This window comes from Athene noctua, chromosome 5, assembly GCF_965140245.1.
Source record: "Athene noctua chromosome 5, bAthNoc1.hap1.1, whole genome shotgun sequence".
In the NCBI taxonomy this organism is placed as follows: domain Eukaryota; kingdom Metazoa; phylum Chordata; class Aves; order Strigiformes; family Strigidae; genus Athene; species Athene noctua.
This window is the reverse complement of record NC_134041.1, coordinates 614,361-626,568: the sequence shown is the minus strand read 5'-3', so window position 1 is coordinate 626,568 and position 12,208 is coordinate 614,361. Positions and strand designations below refer to the sequence as shown.

Here is a 12,208-nt window from a genome sequence, read left to right as displayed (position 1 = left end):
TTATTATCAAAGAGAAATTCCTAACATTTCCTGAAAATAGGAAAACCATTTCAGTATGAACGCTTTGCTTTCACAGACATATTTTAACTGCTGCTTCGCTGTCGCTGATTCGTCCTTGCGCTCTTTCATGTCTGCTTTGAAGAGGTGGAGAACAATGGGGAAGTTTGGAGCTTTTAGTATCTCTTTTGCCCTTGAGCTGTGCTCATTTCTTCTTATGAAACAACAGTGAACTGAGGAGGGCTCATCCCTGGGCTGGATGGCGATGGAAGGCAGATCCCCAAGGAGGGAAAATTGTGCTAGCTCCAGCTGGGCCAGTTAGAACAAGTGATGGTGAGAAAGATGGCCTGCTCCTTCCTGCGAGTTCTGTCACTGCCCCCAGACCAATCATTTCACTTCTCTGTGTTTAATTTCACTACGTGTAAATCAGAATCTATTAACAGTCGCACTGCCTGGACACTGTGTGTTTCTCAAGGTCATTTATATCGCTATCATTTGATAGTGCCCTTTGGTGCTGTTATACCTGGAAGAAGTTATAGCAGAAATCGTGTGCATGGCAGGGAAGAAGTGAAATGATACGAAAAATAAGCTCACGGTTCAGAATTCATCCTGGGAACTCCTCGGGTGCCCCCCTTCTGTGTGAGGTGCTGTAACGTTTGGACACGCAGGACAGTCTGGGTGAGCGCTTAATGTGTGAGCTTGGAGACTGCGGGATCTTTAGAGACGTTGTAAAATCAGAATAGAGACTTTTTTTAAAGTTACAGGCTTTAGTGTCTCAAAAGAGAGAGTTCTGGTGCCCAGGACAAGTCTCCCCTCCGCTCCTGTCCTCGCCCCCTCGTGCTCCTGCGGTCACGGCCGCGGTCACGGCCGCGGCGCAGTAGCGGGGCAGGCCCAGACCTCCCCGGCTCCCTGTGCCCGCCCGCCCGCAGCTGTTGGAGCCGGCTCCCAGGAATAACGTCTTCTAAATGCTGCCCCTTAGGACAACGCGGAGCTGCTGACAGCGCTGCTGCACGGCGGAGCGGACATTCAGCAGGTCGGGTACGGGGCTCTGACAGCCCTTCACATCGCCACCATCGCCGGCCACCACAAGGTACGAGTCTCCTGCTCCCTACGGGCAGTTATGGAAGCGAGGGGTATTAGTAGCAGGTCAGTTTATCTTAGAGTGACGCCATTCAGAACAAAACTTGGAACTGGTTAAGTACAGCTGAATTTTCTTTCATTTTTTGTACATTTTGGGAAAAGCATGTCTGTTTGTGTATATTTACATTGAACAAACATTTGCAAAGGACACAGATCCGTTTGTAATCTCTCACCTTTACATAAATGTCCTTAAAGTCTTGGTGTAAATGGCACTGCCCTAAATATGAGAAATGTTACCCGATAGACACCGGATGAGACACGCTCCCTCAGACACGTCAGGATTTCTGAAGCTGGATATGGAGTGAGGCTCCCAAATACCATCCGTCTGAGTGTGAAGGAGTGAAAGAGTTTTACTCCCTCGTGTAGGTGTCACGGGCTCCGCTTCATGGCTCTGTGATTTCCGCTTCAGAAAGGGACAGAGGTTCTCAGTTTAGAGCTGTTTTATACTTCGGATTAGTGCAGAGAAAACCGTTGTCAGGGCAAGTCTAGCGTGAACCCCCAGCATCCATATTGATAAGTCTCCTGTGGTTGGAGTTATCACTGCGGGGAGCAGAGGGAGGGAGGGAGGGATGAGGCTCCCCAGATGCCTGTAATCAGGCCCTTCCCTCTCTAGACATGCTGTCAGTCATGAATCTGTTTTCTTATCATTTACCACCTCAGTTCAGTCATTTCACACATCATCTCATTTCTGTCACCCTGGCAACAGCTCACTCAGCGTCATTTATTTATTTTTTTTAATTTCTTAAAGTACTGGGTGTGCAAAATTACCTTGGTAATGAAGGGATTATGGCTGTAAACGTTCTCATGAATTCAGGTACTTTGCTTTTTATCTCCTTCGGGTCCATTAAGCAAAGATTTTGTCCTCTGCTTTGAGTAAAAGTTTTAACTTTTGCAGAGTGCTGGACTAATTGATGGAGACGGAAATATCAGAATTCTTTAAAGAGAGATAATCAGCAAGAAATGCAGGAAAAAATAATCAAGTACAAAGAAGGAAATCTAAGTGGTATTAATACTTGCTTTTACGCTGTGAATTTAGTTGTGCATCTGAGACTTGTAAATTCACTTCAAGTAGAAGAGTTTGGGTGGATGACGAGAAGGAAACGTGTGTGCAGCTTCCGGCAGAAGAGCCTGTGTGCCTGCACGCGGCAAGAGAGGGGAGACGTCCTGGGGACTCCCAAGTCCCGGCAGCCGCTGGGCTTACTGATGTACAGAAAGCCATCCCTTCTGCCACGCTCTCAGTCACCCGACATGCACACACACGATTTACTATGCATATTTACATAAATATGTATTGAAAGAGAGAAAAGACACTTCTTTTCAAACAGGCAGTTTTGTTGGATTTTTCTTTTTTGGAAAATCCCTTTAGAAATCTTCTATACTATCCCAAGGAACCTGCTATCATTTAAATACCTGCTCTGAGAAACTATGAGGCTGGCTGCTGCAGTTCAGCTGAGGAAAGGCGATACTTCTTAATTTACACAGTTCAGATTTTCTTTAACATAATGTTTCTGTTTACTCTGAAGAAATTATCAGATCTCTGGGTCAGCACCAATACGCTACATTTTCTATTTTATTTAGGCTTTCAAAGATGCTGATAAATCCCTACTGGAATTTGCAGTCAGGATTTTAATTTCCATTTAATTACATCTGAATTACTTTGAAGCTTTTCGAAAATTGCACCAGGCACCCTTCGCAAATTTTTGCACTTAATACTTGCGAGTATTTCACCTTGTGCGTTAACTGCACGTGCACGTGGGCAGAGGCAGCACCTAACGGCACAGTAGCCATCGCAGGGCTCCAATTTCTGTGGACACTGATGCAGATAATGATCCCAACAGCAAAGTGGTCACTGGGAGAACGAGGCCACTTGTTCAAACTGAGCTCTGAAGAGCTTGTACACCAGCACTTCCACGAGGGAAGGCTGTACCCGCAGTGAATTTTCTGCTATAGTTTGGCTGCAGAGGGCTGGCGAATCGTGAGAGGGAGGGAGGCAGAGGTTCACTGGAGCAACAGTCCCAGCGCTGGTTGGTGTAAGGATTGCATGGCAGGACCTGTGAAGGGGAGAAGTTGTGTCCGTGGAAAGCTGCCTCGTTTCTTATGGGAGTAGACGTCACACCGTTTCACCCCGTCGGGGCTATGTACATGTGTGTATATGACTCTGCGCGAGTGTGCATGGACGGACACTTTGTCTGCTGGGACCCTTCCCAGGCTTGAGGGCCACCGAGGGGACTGGTGAATTTGGCTTCACCTTGCAGCCTCCAAAATGGTTCCAAAATTATTTAAACCCAACAGGTGTATTTGCGCTTCTAGTTAACGACAGGATGCGTAAAGACACAGATGGTGACAGCCTGAGTTACCTGGAGAGGCTCTGTGTGGAAAGGAGGTTAAGCAGAAGGAAGGTTAAAACAATTTACAGGTGGTCACACCAAAGAACTCAGTTAAAAAGCCGTTAACCTTGAGTGTCTCCATCGGCGGCTCCAACGGTGACCAGGGGACAAATCAACCTGTAGCGTCTGTTTCAGCCGGCGCGTGAGGAAGCGCGTGGCGGGGCAGCTGGCCGTCTCTGCCCCAGGGCCGGCTTTGCGGGGGGAGGACGGGCCCCTCGGCGTGTTGGCCCACAGGCGAGGCTGGGGTGAGCGGGCAGCGGGGCGGTGGCATCGCAGCGTTTCGTCCCTGAGCACGCGGGCCCCGCTCGTTCCCTCCGAGCACACAGACAGCTCTACGGGCCGTCCTTGAGTATCCCACTGCTGAGAAACAGGTGAGGAGCCACCACATCTAATTGTTCCGTGCAAGGATTATAATGAGATATTAACCAGAGCCTTAACTCTTCAAGGACCCTTTTTGCTTTTATGGACAATGTACTTAATGTTTCCTCTGTGGGAAACACAAAGCACTCTCCTCTGCATTGGGGTTTCAAGTAATTTTTAAAGTGTGTGAGTCCTGCAAATGCCAAAGGAAGGCTGCTGTTCGTCTCATGTCTTTACCTCCTGCTGAGGTTATTGAAAAATCAGGGTGCTCAGAATCCGACGAGGATAAAACCATTAACTTCATAAGACATAACTGATTGTGGGTGGTTTTGAAAAGCCCCTTATTTCTTCCTTGGAATGATCAGATCTGTATCAGAAGTGTTCTCCAGAAATGGAGTGGGACTCTATAACTCATTTGGTTCGTCTGTTGGTCTGGGCACTGGAGATTTACGGCCCAAGTGCAAGCTTTGCCTCTCATTCTTTATACAGCTTTGAAATTTGCAGTCAGCTTAGAAGCTCCTCTGCTAGATTTGGTAACTTATTTTGTCCAAAATTTCATTAATATTCATGGAAATATGGAATAATTTTTTCTCATACCCCCTTAAAAATAGAATAAATTTAAGAAAGAGAAAATAAATTTTTGTTCATCTTGCTAATTCCAATAAGATAAATAATTATTTATACCATTAAATAAATAAATAGCAGAGCTACACACACCAATCTCTGCAACATAGTCTTTTACTGCAGAAGACTGACTATATTTAAGAGAAAGATAGAGAGGACTGGGGAAGAAATTGCCTTGTTCCCCATTTCTCCGAAGAGTCAGGCTCTGGCGGCCGCTCCATCACCACACCTGGAACCACTAGTGGTCGGTTCCATGAAGTGAGGTCACCGAAGGCATCAGCCTCCGCGGGATGTTCCGGCTCATTTGAGCCAGCGTGGTGTATAAATATTTCATGTGCTCGATGACTTAGCGCCGCCACCAAAACTATTCCTTTTGCTTATCTATTAATGGAAATATCAGTTCTCAATGGGAAGAATGAAAAATTGATGAAAAACTATAAAATAAGCTGATGACCATATTAAAAACATCACCAAATTAGTTTAATAAATCTCTCATTAAGTCTGCTATTTTGAAAACATTAAATGTTTCCAGCCGAGGGTGGGTATTGCCAAATAAATAATGCATGTGCCTCATACACATTTATGTGTTGTCCAGTACCATCACGCTGCAAAACCAGTATCATTCCCTATTTCATTTTGTAAATTAAAGTTGCCATTCTGAGATACAACATCTGCGGGTGTGTGAACTGGACTGAGGGTTGCAGGCAGGATGTGCCACTGCTACTTAATTTTTGCAGCCTGCAAACCTGAGAATCTGAAGCGTGAATGTGTTTGTAGCAAGGACCTGTTGGGGAAGAGGGATTTAGCCCCATCTTACAGATTACTAAATCCCTTTTCATTTAACAGTCACGTTACACCAGCATGTTTGTCACCTCCTGTCTTCATGGGAATTTTAGTGGTAACAGAAGAATATTCAAATTACTTAAGAAGACTTGAAAAATTAAATTTAAGTGAGCTTATTTAAGTGGTCCACAAAGCCCCCATTTTCCTCTTTCATTCCCTGCATTTTATGCTGGTGCTGCATCTTCCCAGCCCCTTGTTTTAATCTGACACCAATTTTTCAGACCTTTTCAGAACCATTCAGGAACCAGGGATGCAGAAATGGCATTCACACAGCATCAGTATACGTGGCTACATGAGCTGCAGGGTAATGGGGAGTCAAAAATCCTCAGAATTTGCCTCTCCCTGAGGATCCGACCAGTGATGAAGAGGGCTGGAACTCACGAGTTCTGAATTCAGTGGCTGTCTCTAACAGCTACCAGCGAGCTGTCCAGCTGAATGAAGTGAATTTACAGCCCACGGCAGGAGTACGAGGTGCTTGGCAAGAACAAGTGACAGAGCGTTGAGCTGCGGCTCAGTGGAGGAGCTCACACTGACTGCTCTGAAAACGGTGACAAAGTTCGGCAACACTTTCTCCAACCGTGCATTCTGCCAAGAACGGCCTGTGCGTCAAATTTGTGTGTGACCCACTTCTAAGCTAGAAGTCAAAGTAAATGTGACATTTTAAAATTATAGTATTGTTAAATTCACAGGGAGCTCTTTGACCAGAACAATTACCTTTTAGTAATATTGCACAAAAACATTTAAAATATTCTGTGTCTAGCATGTCCCAGTACCAGCAAAATATTAAAAAAAAAAAAATCCCATTCTTTGGCTGCCCTGTAGCAAAAGCAATCCTGGGGAGAGCACTGTACTGCAAGACACCAGTACCTGCATCGTTCGTTAATGACGTATCTGTGACGAGTGTTTCGTCCGATTGGAACAGATAAGATTAAAAAACATGCAACAGCTTACTGCTGGTCTGATGTCTGTCCCTGTGTCTTACAGAAGAGCACATATGAAATATTTTAGTAGACTTTTTCCTAAGACAATTGACTGTACGTTCATCAACAAGTTGTATTTCAAAGATTCAGAACCCCTTATAGCAGTTTCTTAATTCAGTCTGATAAAGTTTGCTCTAAAATTCTTACAGATACACGGAGAGTTAGAAGTTGTCATAATTTAATGCAAAAACACTTTGCAGGACATGACTGATCATATCTACATTTGCTAAATTGGAGGGAATTAGGCAAATGCTTTCCACTGATCATATTTTTATTTTAACATCTTAATTAATAAAGGAACTCTGAAAATCATTATAGGTTTTTTTTTAGATATTTCAGTGCAAGGCTCTACAGAGGCTAGCACTGGTGCAAAGGCCTTAATTGCTGAAGTTGTCTTCTCATTTAAATTTTACCTGCCAAAAAGTCAATAATCATTAATCTCATTTCCTTAGAGGATTTCTTATATCTTGCCCTTGTCCAAAAGACAAAGTCCTTATGTAGTCTCTCTCATGTTTTATTTTGTTGACTCCTTCTAACCTTCAGAGTAGCTTAATTAGTTGTCTTTGAAGAGAACATAATTGACTTGAATGTTCAAAAAGCTTCTGAACAAACCTTTCATAAGAGAATTTTGAGAAAAATTACAAAGTAGGAGTATTGTTCAAAGTGTTCAAAGTATTGTTTTGAATTAAAAATTCATTATGTGGGGAAAAGGGGAGCAGCCGTTTCCCTCGCTCTCCTGCCTGTGCCCCTGTGGGCGCAGCCCGGGGAGCCACCAGGCATTTTTGGGGCCCGGCTGGTGTTCGGCCGCCGGGCGAGGGGGGCCGCGAGCCCCTTTCCAGCGGGGCTGTGCCCACAGCCTCCGGGCTCTGTGTTTGACCTTGTTGAGCTTCATACGGGTCCCCTCGGTCCCTCCCTCCGGCCCCTCTGGGCCCCTCTGGATGGCGGCTCCCCCCGCCCTGGGGTACCGAGGCCGTAACTCCACGTCCCCCGCTGAGGCGACCAGAGCGCGCTCCAGTCCGGCAGCATCCACACTGTAAGATCCAACTTCGCTACAGGAGTGTTTGGGAGACAGAGCTGAAGACCGTGCTGGAGTCAAAGTAAACGGCATCCCCTGTCCTGCCCGGCAGCAATCCAGTCGCTGGAGCAGGGAGCGCTGGCGGGTCAAGGCCTCCCTGGGCCGCGCCGTGCTGACCCCAGGCCGCAGCGGCACCTGCAGCCAGAGGATGTCTCCTGGGGACCGGGAGCTTCTTTTGGTCTTTCTATAAGAATGTAAAGCTCTTTTTGCATCAGAAATTTCCCCCTGACATTCTGAGGTGGTTTTATCCTTACGAATCACTCCAGCATATCCACCTGCTTGTAATGCCTATGACAACTATTTCAGCGCTTTCTAAGATTCCTTTCTTCTTTCTAAGAAAGCTAGTTTGTCTGTGAAACTATCAAGATTGTCTCTGTACCCCTCTCATCATTTACAGTTGAGTGGAGTTTGCTTAATATGACTCAAAAAATTCTTTTTATCGGGAGATCACAAAGTAGCTAACATGATTGCCAATTCTACAGCCTGGAAAAGTGTGTCAGAATTCCTCTAGTTTTGTGTTTATCATCAGAGGTGGATCCACATTGCTCAACACAGTTTTTTCATCTTGAAGATCCACCTTGAAGCCTGTGGATGAATCTAAATTTTTAATTCCAGCTTCCAAAGAGATTAAGGAGAATGGGAGTTGTGGCCACATCCCCGAGGGTGCACTATCCTCACAGCTGTATGCCTAAATTACAACCAGACTGATCCAAAGAAGTTTCAGCCATATTCATATAAAAGCTACAGCTCCAAATGAGTCTTTTCAGAGCCAACAACTTCCATTTTATGATAGCAGCTTGCTGAAAGATGTCCAAGATGAATCACTCAAAAGCCACCAAGCCAGAAAATCAGAGAGTGACTGGCTCTGTGTTCCCCACCTCTGGTCCACCAAGCTCCTTGTATCCTGCAAACTGTCTGGACATGGGATACACGACGGACGGTGCTGGTCGTATTAACAAAGAGTAACTAAGAGTGTTCTTTGTTTACTACCCGAAGACATGAACACCCATCCCGTAGATGCACGGGGTAAGGCTGTTAACAGAGCTGTTCTTCAGCTGACGTAACTGTAGGCAGCTTCTCCAAAGATCTCAGGGGATCTTTCGTAATTTTTTTTTAATTGAGTCAACCTCTTCTTTGAGATCCAGAGCAAAAGGATGCACAGCAAAAGGATGCCATCACACGTGAGATTTAGCAAGGGAAATTCTGACTGTGTGTAAAGGGGGCGAGGGGATCACAATGAGAGTGGTGCACCACCGAAAGGGATCAGAGAGGATGCAGAACCTCCATCCTTGGAAATAATCAAAATTCAACTGGACAAGGCCCTGAGCAACCCGATCTTTGAAATTAGCCCTTGCTTTGATCAAGAGGATGGACTAGACACCTCCAACGCCAACCATCCTACGAATCATTCCCTCTATTTCTTTCAAATGTGAACTGTACTCTCCCTGGGGGCTGACCCGAGGGAGATGATTATTCCCCGCTGCTCGGTACTGGGGCAGCAGCACCTGCAGCTCTGTGCCCAGCGCTGGGCTCCCAGAGAGACACGGGCATTCTGGAGTGAGTCTAGCAAAGGGCTACAAAGACAGTTCGTGGATTGGAGCATCTGACGTACCAGGAGAAGCTGACAGAGCTGGGATTGTTCAGCCTGGAGCAGAGAAGGCTCTGGGGGGGATCTTATCAATGTGGACAAATCCCTGAGGGCGGGGAGTAAAGAAGAGGGAGCCAGACCCTTCCCAGAGGTGCCCAGTGACAGGAGGGATGGCAGTGGGCACTAACTGAAATTCGGGAAATGCTATTTAAACAGAAGAAAAAGTTTTTTTACTGTGAGGGCGCTCAAACGCTGGAGCAGGTTTCCCGGCAGTTGTGGAGCCTCCATCCTTAGAGACTGGGCAGTGCTCACACCTGACTGGACATGGCCCTGGGAGACCGGCTCTAGGAAACGCCGCCTGACATATGGGCACCGGGCTGGGCAATCTCCAGAGCCCCCCTCCAACCTCAAGGGCTATGTGATTCGGTACTATTTGTCCTTGTAACACGGGTGCCTCCTATAATGCACAGGGCCTGCTGAAACCCTCGGGTTCTGAAGAGACACAGCTGGCCCTGCAGTGCTGGAGGCTTACAGCTGGTACCATAGCGGAAGGGTTAAAACCAGCGGGATGCCGACACACTTGAATATGTCAAGGAATGGACCTTACACGGGAAATGTATTCAGGCAGTCACATGGAAAAAATGTATTTCAATTTAAATTGTGTAAAGAAATAATCCCTTTACACTAATGTTGCTTGGTAACAGGTTTTCGTTCTCTGAGTACTTGAGAATGACACGGATTTAAATGACTGGCCCCATTGTTGCGGACGTGAAATGATGTGGCGGCCTGAGCTTAGACAGCAGTTGGCAGAAGGCATCGTGCCCACCGTTAATTGGCGCCTCCGGCCGAGGCTCGGTGGGGAGGTGCAGGTATGAACAGCCTAGCGCCGGAGCTGCCCGTTCCCCATCCGTGTCACCTCGTCGGCTGCCAGGGGGCTGCGTCCCAGCTGCCCACCGTACTCTGGGTGACTCACCAGCGCCTTTCATCATCATTAGACTCAGAAATTAGCATTCATCACAACTGTGGGTACAACTACTCAAATAATCCCTGGTACAAGCCCCTCGGCGTGCCTAAGGACTCCCTTGTGCTTCAGAAAAATTAGCAGCCCTGAGGCTTCCATATATAATCCAAAGTGGCTTCATTCCGACTTGTGTTTTGACAGCTATTCAGAAAGCCAATGTCTGATAATTCATAGCTGTCCAGGAAAACATTGGCCTGCTGAAAGACAAAAAAATGGAAATTTGAAAGAAAACACTTAGGGTTATTTATTGAAGCCAAAGGGCTATTATCTTCTAAAATACAAAGAAATCTTTACACACCGAGGGAATTATGCTTGAGGATTTACCTTCACACATTTACATTTAAAAGGATCTTTCATTTTGGTGGGTTTTTTTACTTCTAAAAACTCTGATATGCTTACCGCTCTTTGTTCATAATGGTTAAAAGAAAATTAAAGGTTACTCTGAGAAAATCCAGACAGTAATTTCTGTGCCTTTTACTTCATAAATCAGGGGGTTTTTACTGGCAAAGAGATTTTCAGGCTTATTTATAACGTGTCAGTGACATTCAGTGTTCAGTTAAAGTACTGTAAGTTAATCACTTTTACATGTTGTGTGCAGTTCTTCACCTTTATTTGCTTTATTTGCTTGATTGTGACTTTTGGGGTTTTGGGGTTTTTTTTTTAAACTAGTGATGTAAGGGTTTGAAATCTTGTTTTACTCGACCATATGTGTGTATATATATACACACACACACATACATATGTGTGTATATATATATATATATATAGTGCTTCTAATTGGAATTTTCTGTTTCTGTCCTTCCAGGCTGTTGATATTCTTTTGCAGCATGGAGCTTATGTGAATGTTCAGGACGCGGTGTTTTTCACCCCGTTGCATATTGCTGCGTATTATGGCCATGAACAGGTAAAACATGGGGGATTTCAGAAAGCTGAGAAGTGGAACGCCGAGGCAACTATAGGTTTAGTGTTAGATACTTTTACTTTACATTCCAGAGGGTCCTACCACGACAAGGCCTCGTACACTGAAGTTACACTTCTGAGTCAGTCTCTGATTGCTCCAAGGGTCTGAACACCAGCAGGAAATTTCCACACTTTAATCCTCTGTGCTAGACCCCAGCAAAAATAGGTGACTTCCCCTCTAGACCTCTTAAAACAAGCGTTTGCCTAGTTAACTTTGATAACCTGTAAACAGACTTGGACCCAGAGGCTTATTTCATTTGGTGTTTATTCATCCCACCTTTCAGAGATTGCATCAGAAATGTGAGTGTACTTCCCTAAACCTCTCCAAGGAAATCAACATCACTTCATTCAGTAATAATTACATGGCAATTTTACCGGTTTTCCTTGGAATTCACAAACTAAATTGACAACGCTTTGAAGTTAATGGAAAAAACGATCATTGAGAGAGCAGTATCTTCCATGAGGTACCGTGCACGTACAAGCCCAGCTGTGCTTCCTTCAGTCACACAGATCACGGACTTCTGAAACCTAATCTGAAGTTCTGACCAAAGCTGGCACTGAACGTCCCAATTCTCTTTCTTTTACTGAAGTATAATTGACATGTGGTTAATCTAGCAGTCCAGTCACTTGCCCTGAATAGCTCTTTTGTGTGAAATGTAATAATGGGTCTGTTTTGGCTTATGAGTCATTCACGACACCCTTCTTTAGCTAAAAGCATATATTCTGGGATATTTTCAAGTTTCAAAGGATGACCTGCAGGTAGAGTGCATTTTTCACTACAGTGACACGTTACTTCAAGTGCGTTGAGGAGTTGTTGTAGGCAAAGCTTTTGAGAGAGCAGCGAGGAGATGCACAGGTGACGGATAACGCTCTGCTTCTGCGGCCGGGTGCAGCGAGGCTGTGAGCCAGGGTGAGCTCCTCAGACGCTTCCTCTCGCGCACGTGCGCCTCATCGCCCAGTAACATTAAGAATCTCCTCACATGTTGGGCTGAGAGACTAGTTCACTTATTTGCCATAAGCCACATCCAAACAAACAGTCACAGTCTGGTGCGAAAAGCTCCCGGGGTGCTCTCGTGATGAGCCGCTGGTCAGAGGAAACCGGGCTCTGGCATTTGCGCACGTGGAGGGCGTTTGCTTCATCATGCTGGCTGGTCAGTTAAACAGCAACCTCTGTCTTGTGTTTAGCTTCCTACCGCACATAGCAACTTAGAGAATGAATGAGCACTTCATTTT

The 12,208-nt window shown here is 45.6% G+C and overlaps 1 protein-coding gene across 7 annotated transcripts in view; it reads left to right on the top strand.

Moving 5' to 3' along the window:
- The window catches only part of TNNI3K (TNNI3 interacting kinase), an 82,648-nt gene that overhangs the window by 10,389 nt on the left and 60,051 nt on the right, over positions 1-12,208 (top strand). For all 7 annotated transcript variants that reach the window (XR_012633652.1, XR_012633653.1, XR_012633654.1 and 4 more), the window contains exons 5-6: positions 977-1,087; positions 10,821-10,919. Coding sequence is in view for 4 of the 7 variants with exons in the window: in XM_074905978.1 (XP_074762079.1) it covers positions 977-1,087; positions 10,821-10,919 (210 nt within the window). In the remaining 3 variants the exon portion in view is untranslated. The remainder of the gene's footprint in view (positions 1-976; positions 1,088-10,820; positions 10,920-12,208) is intronic.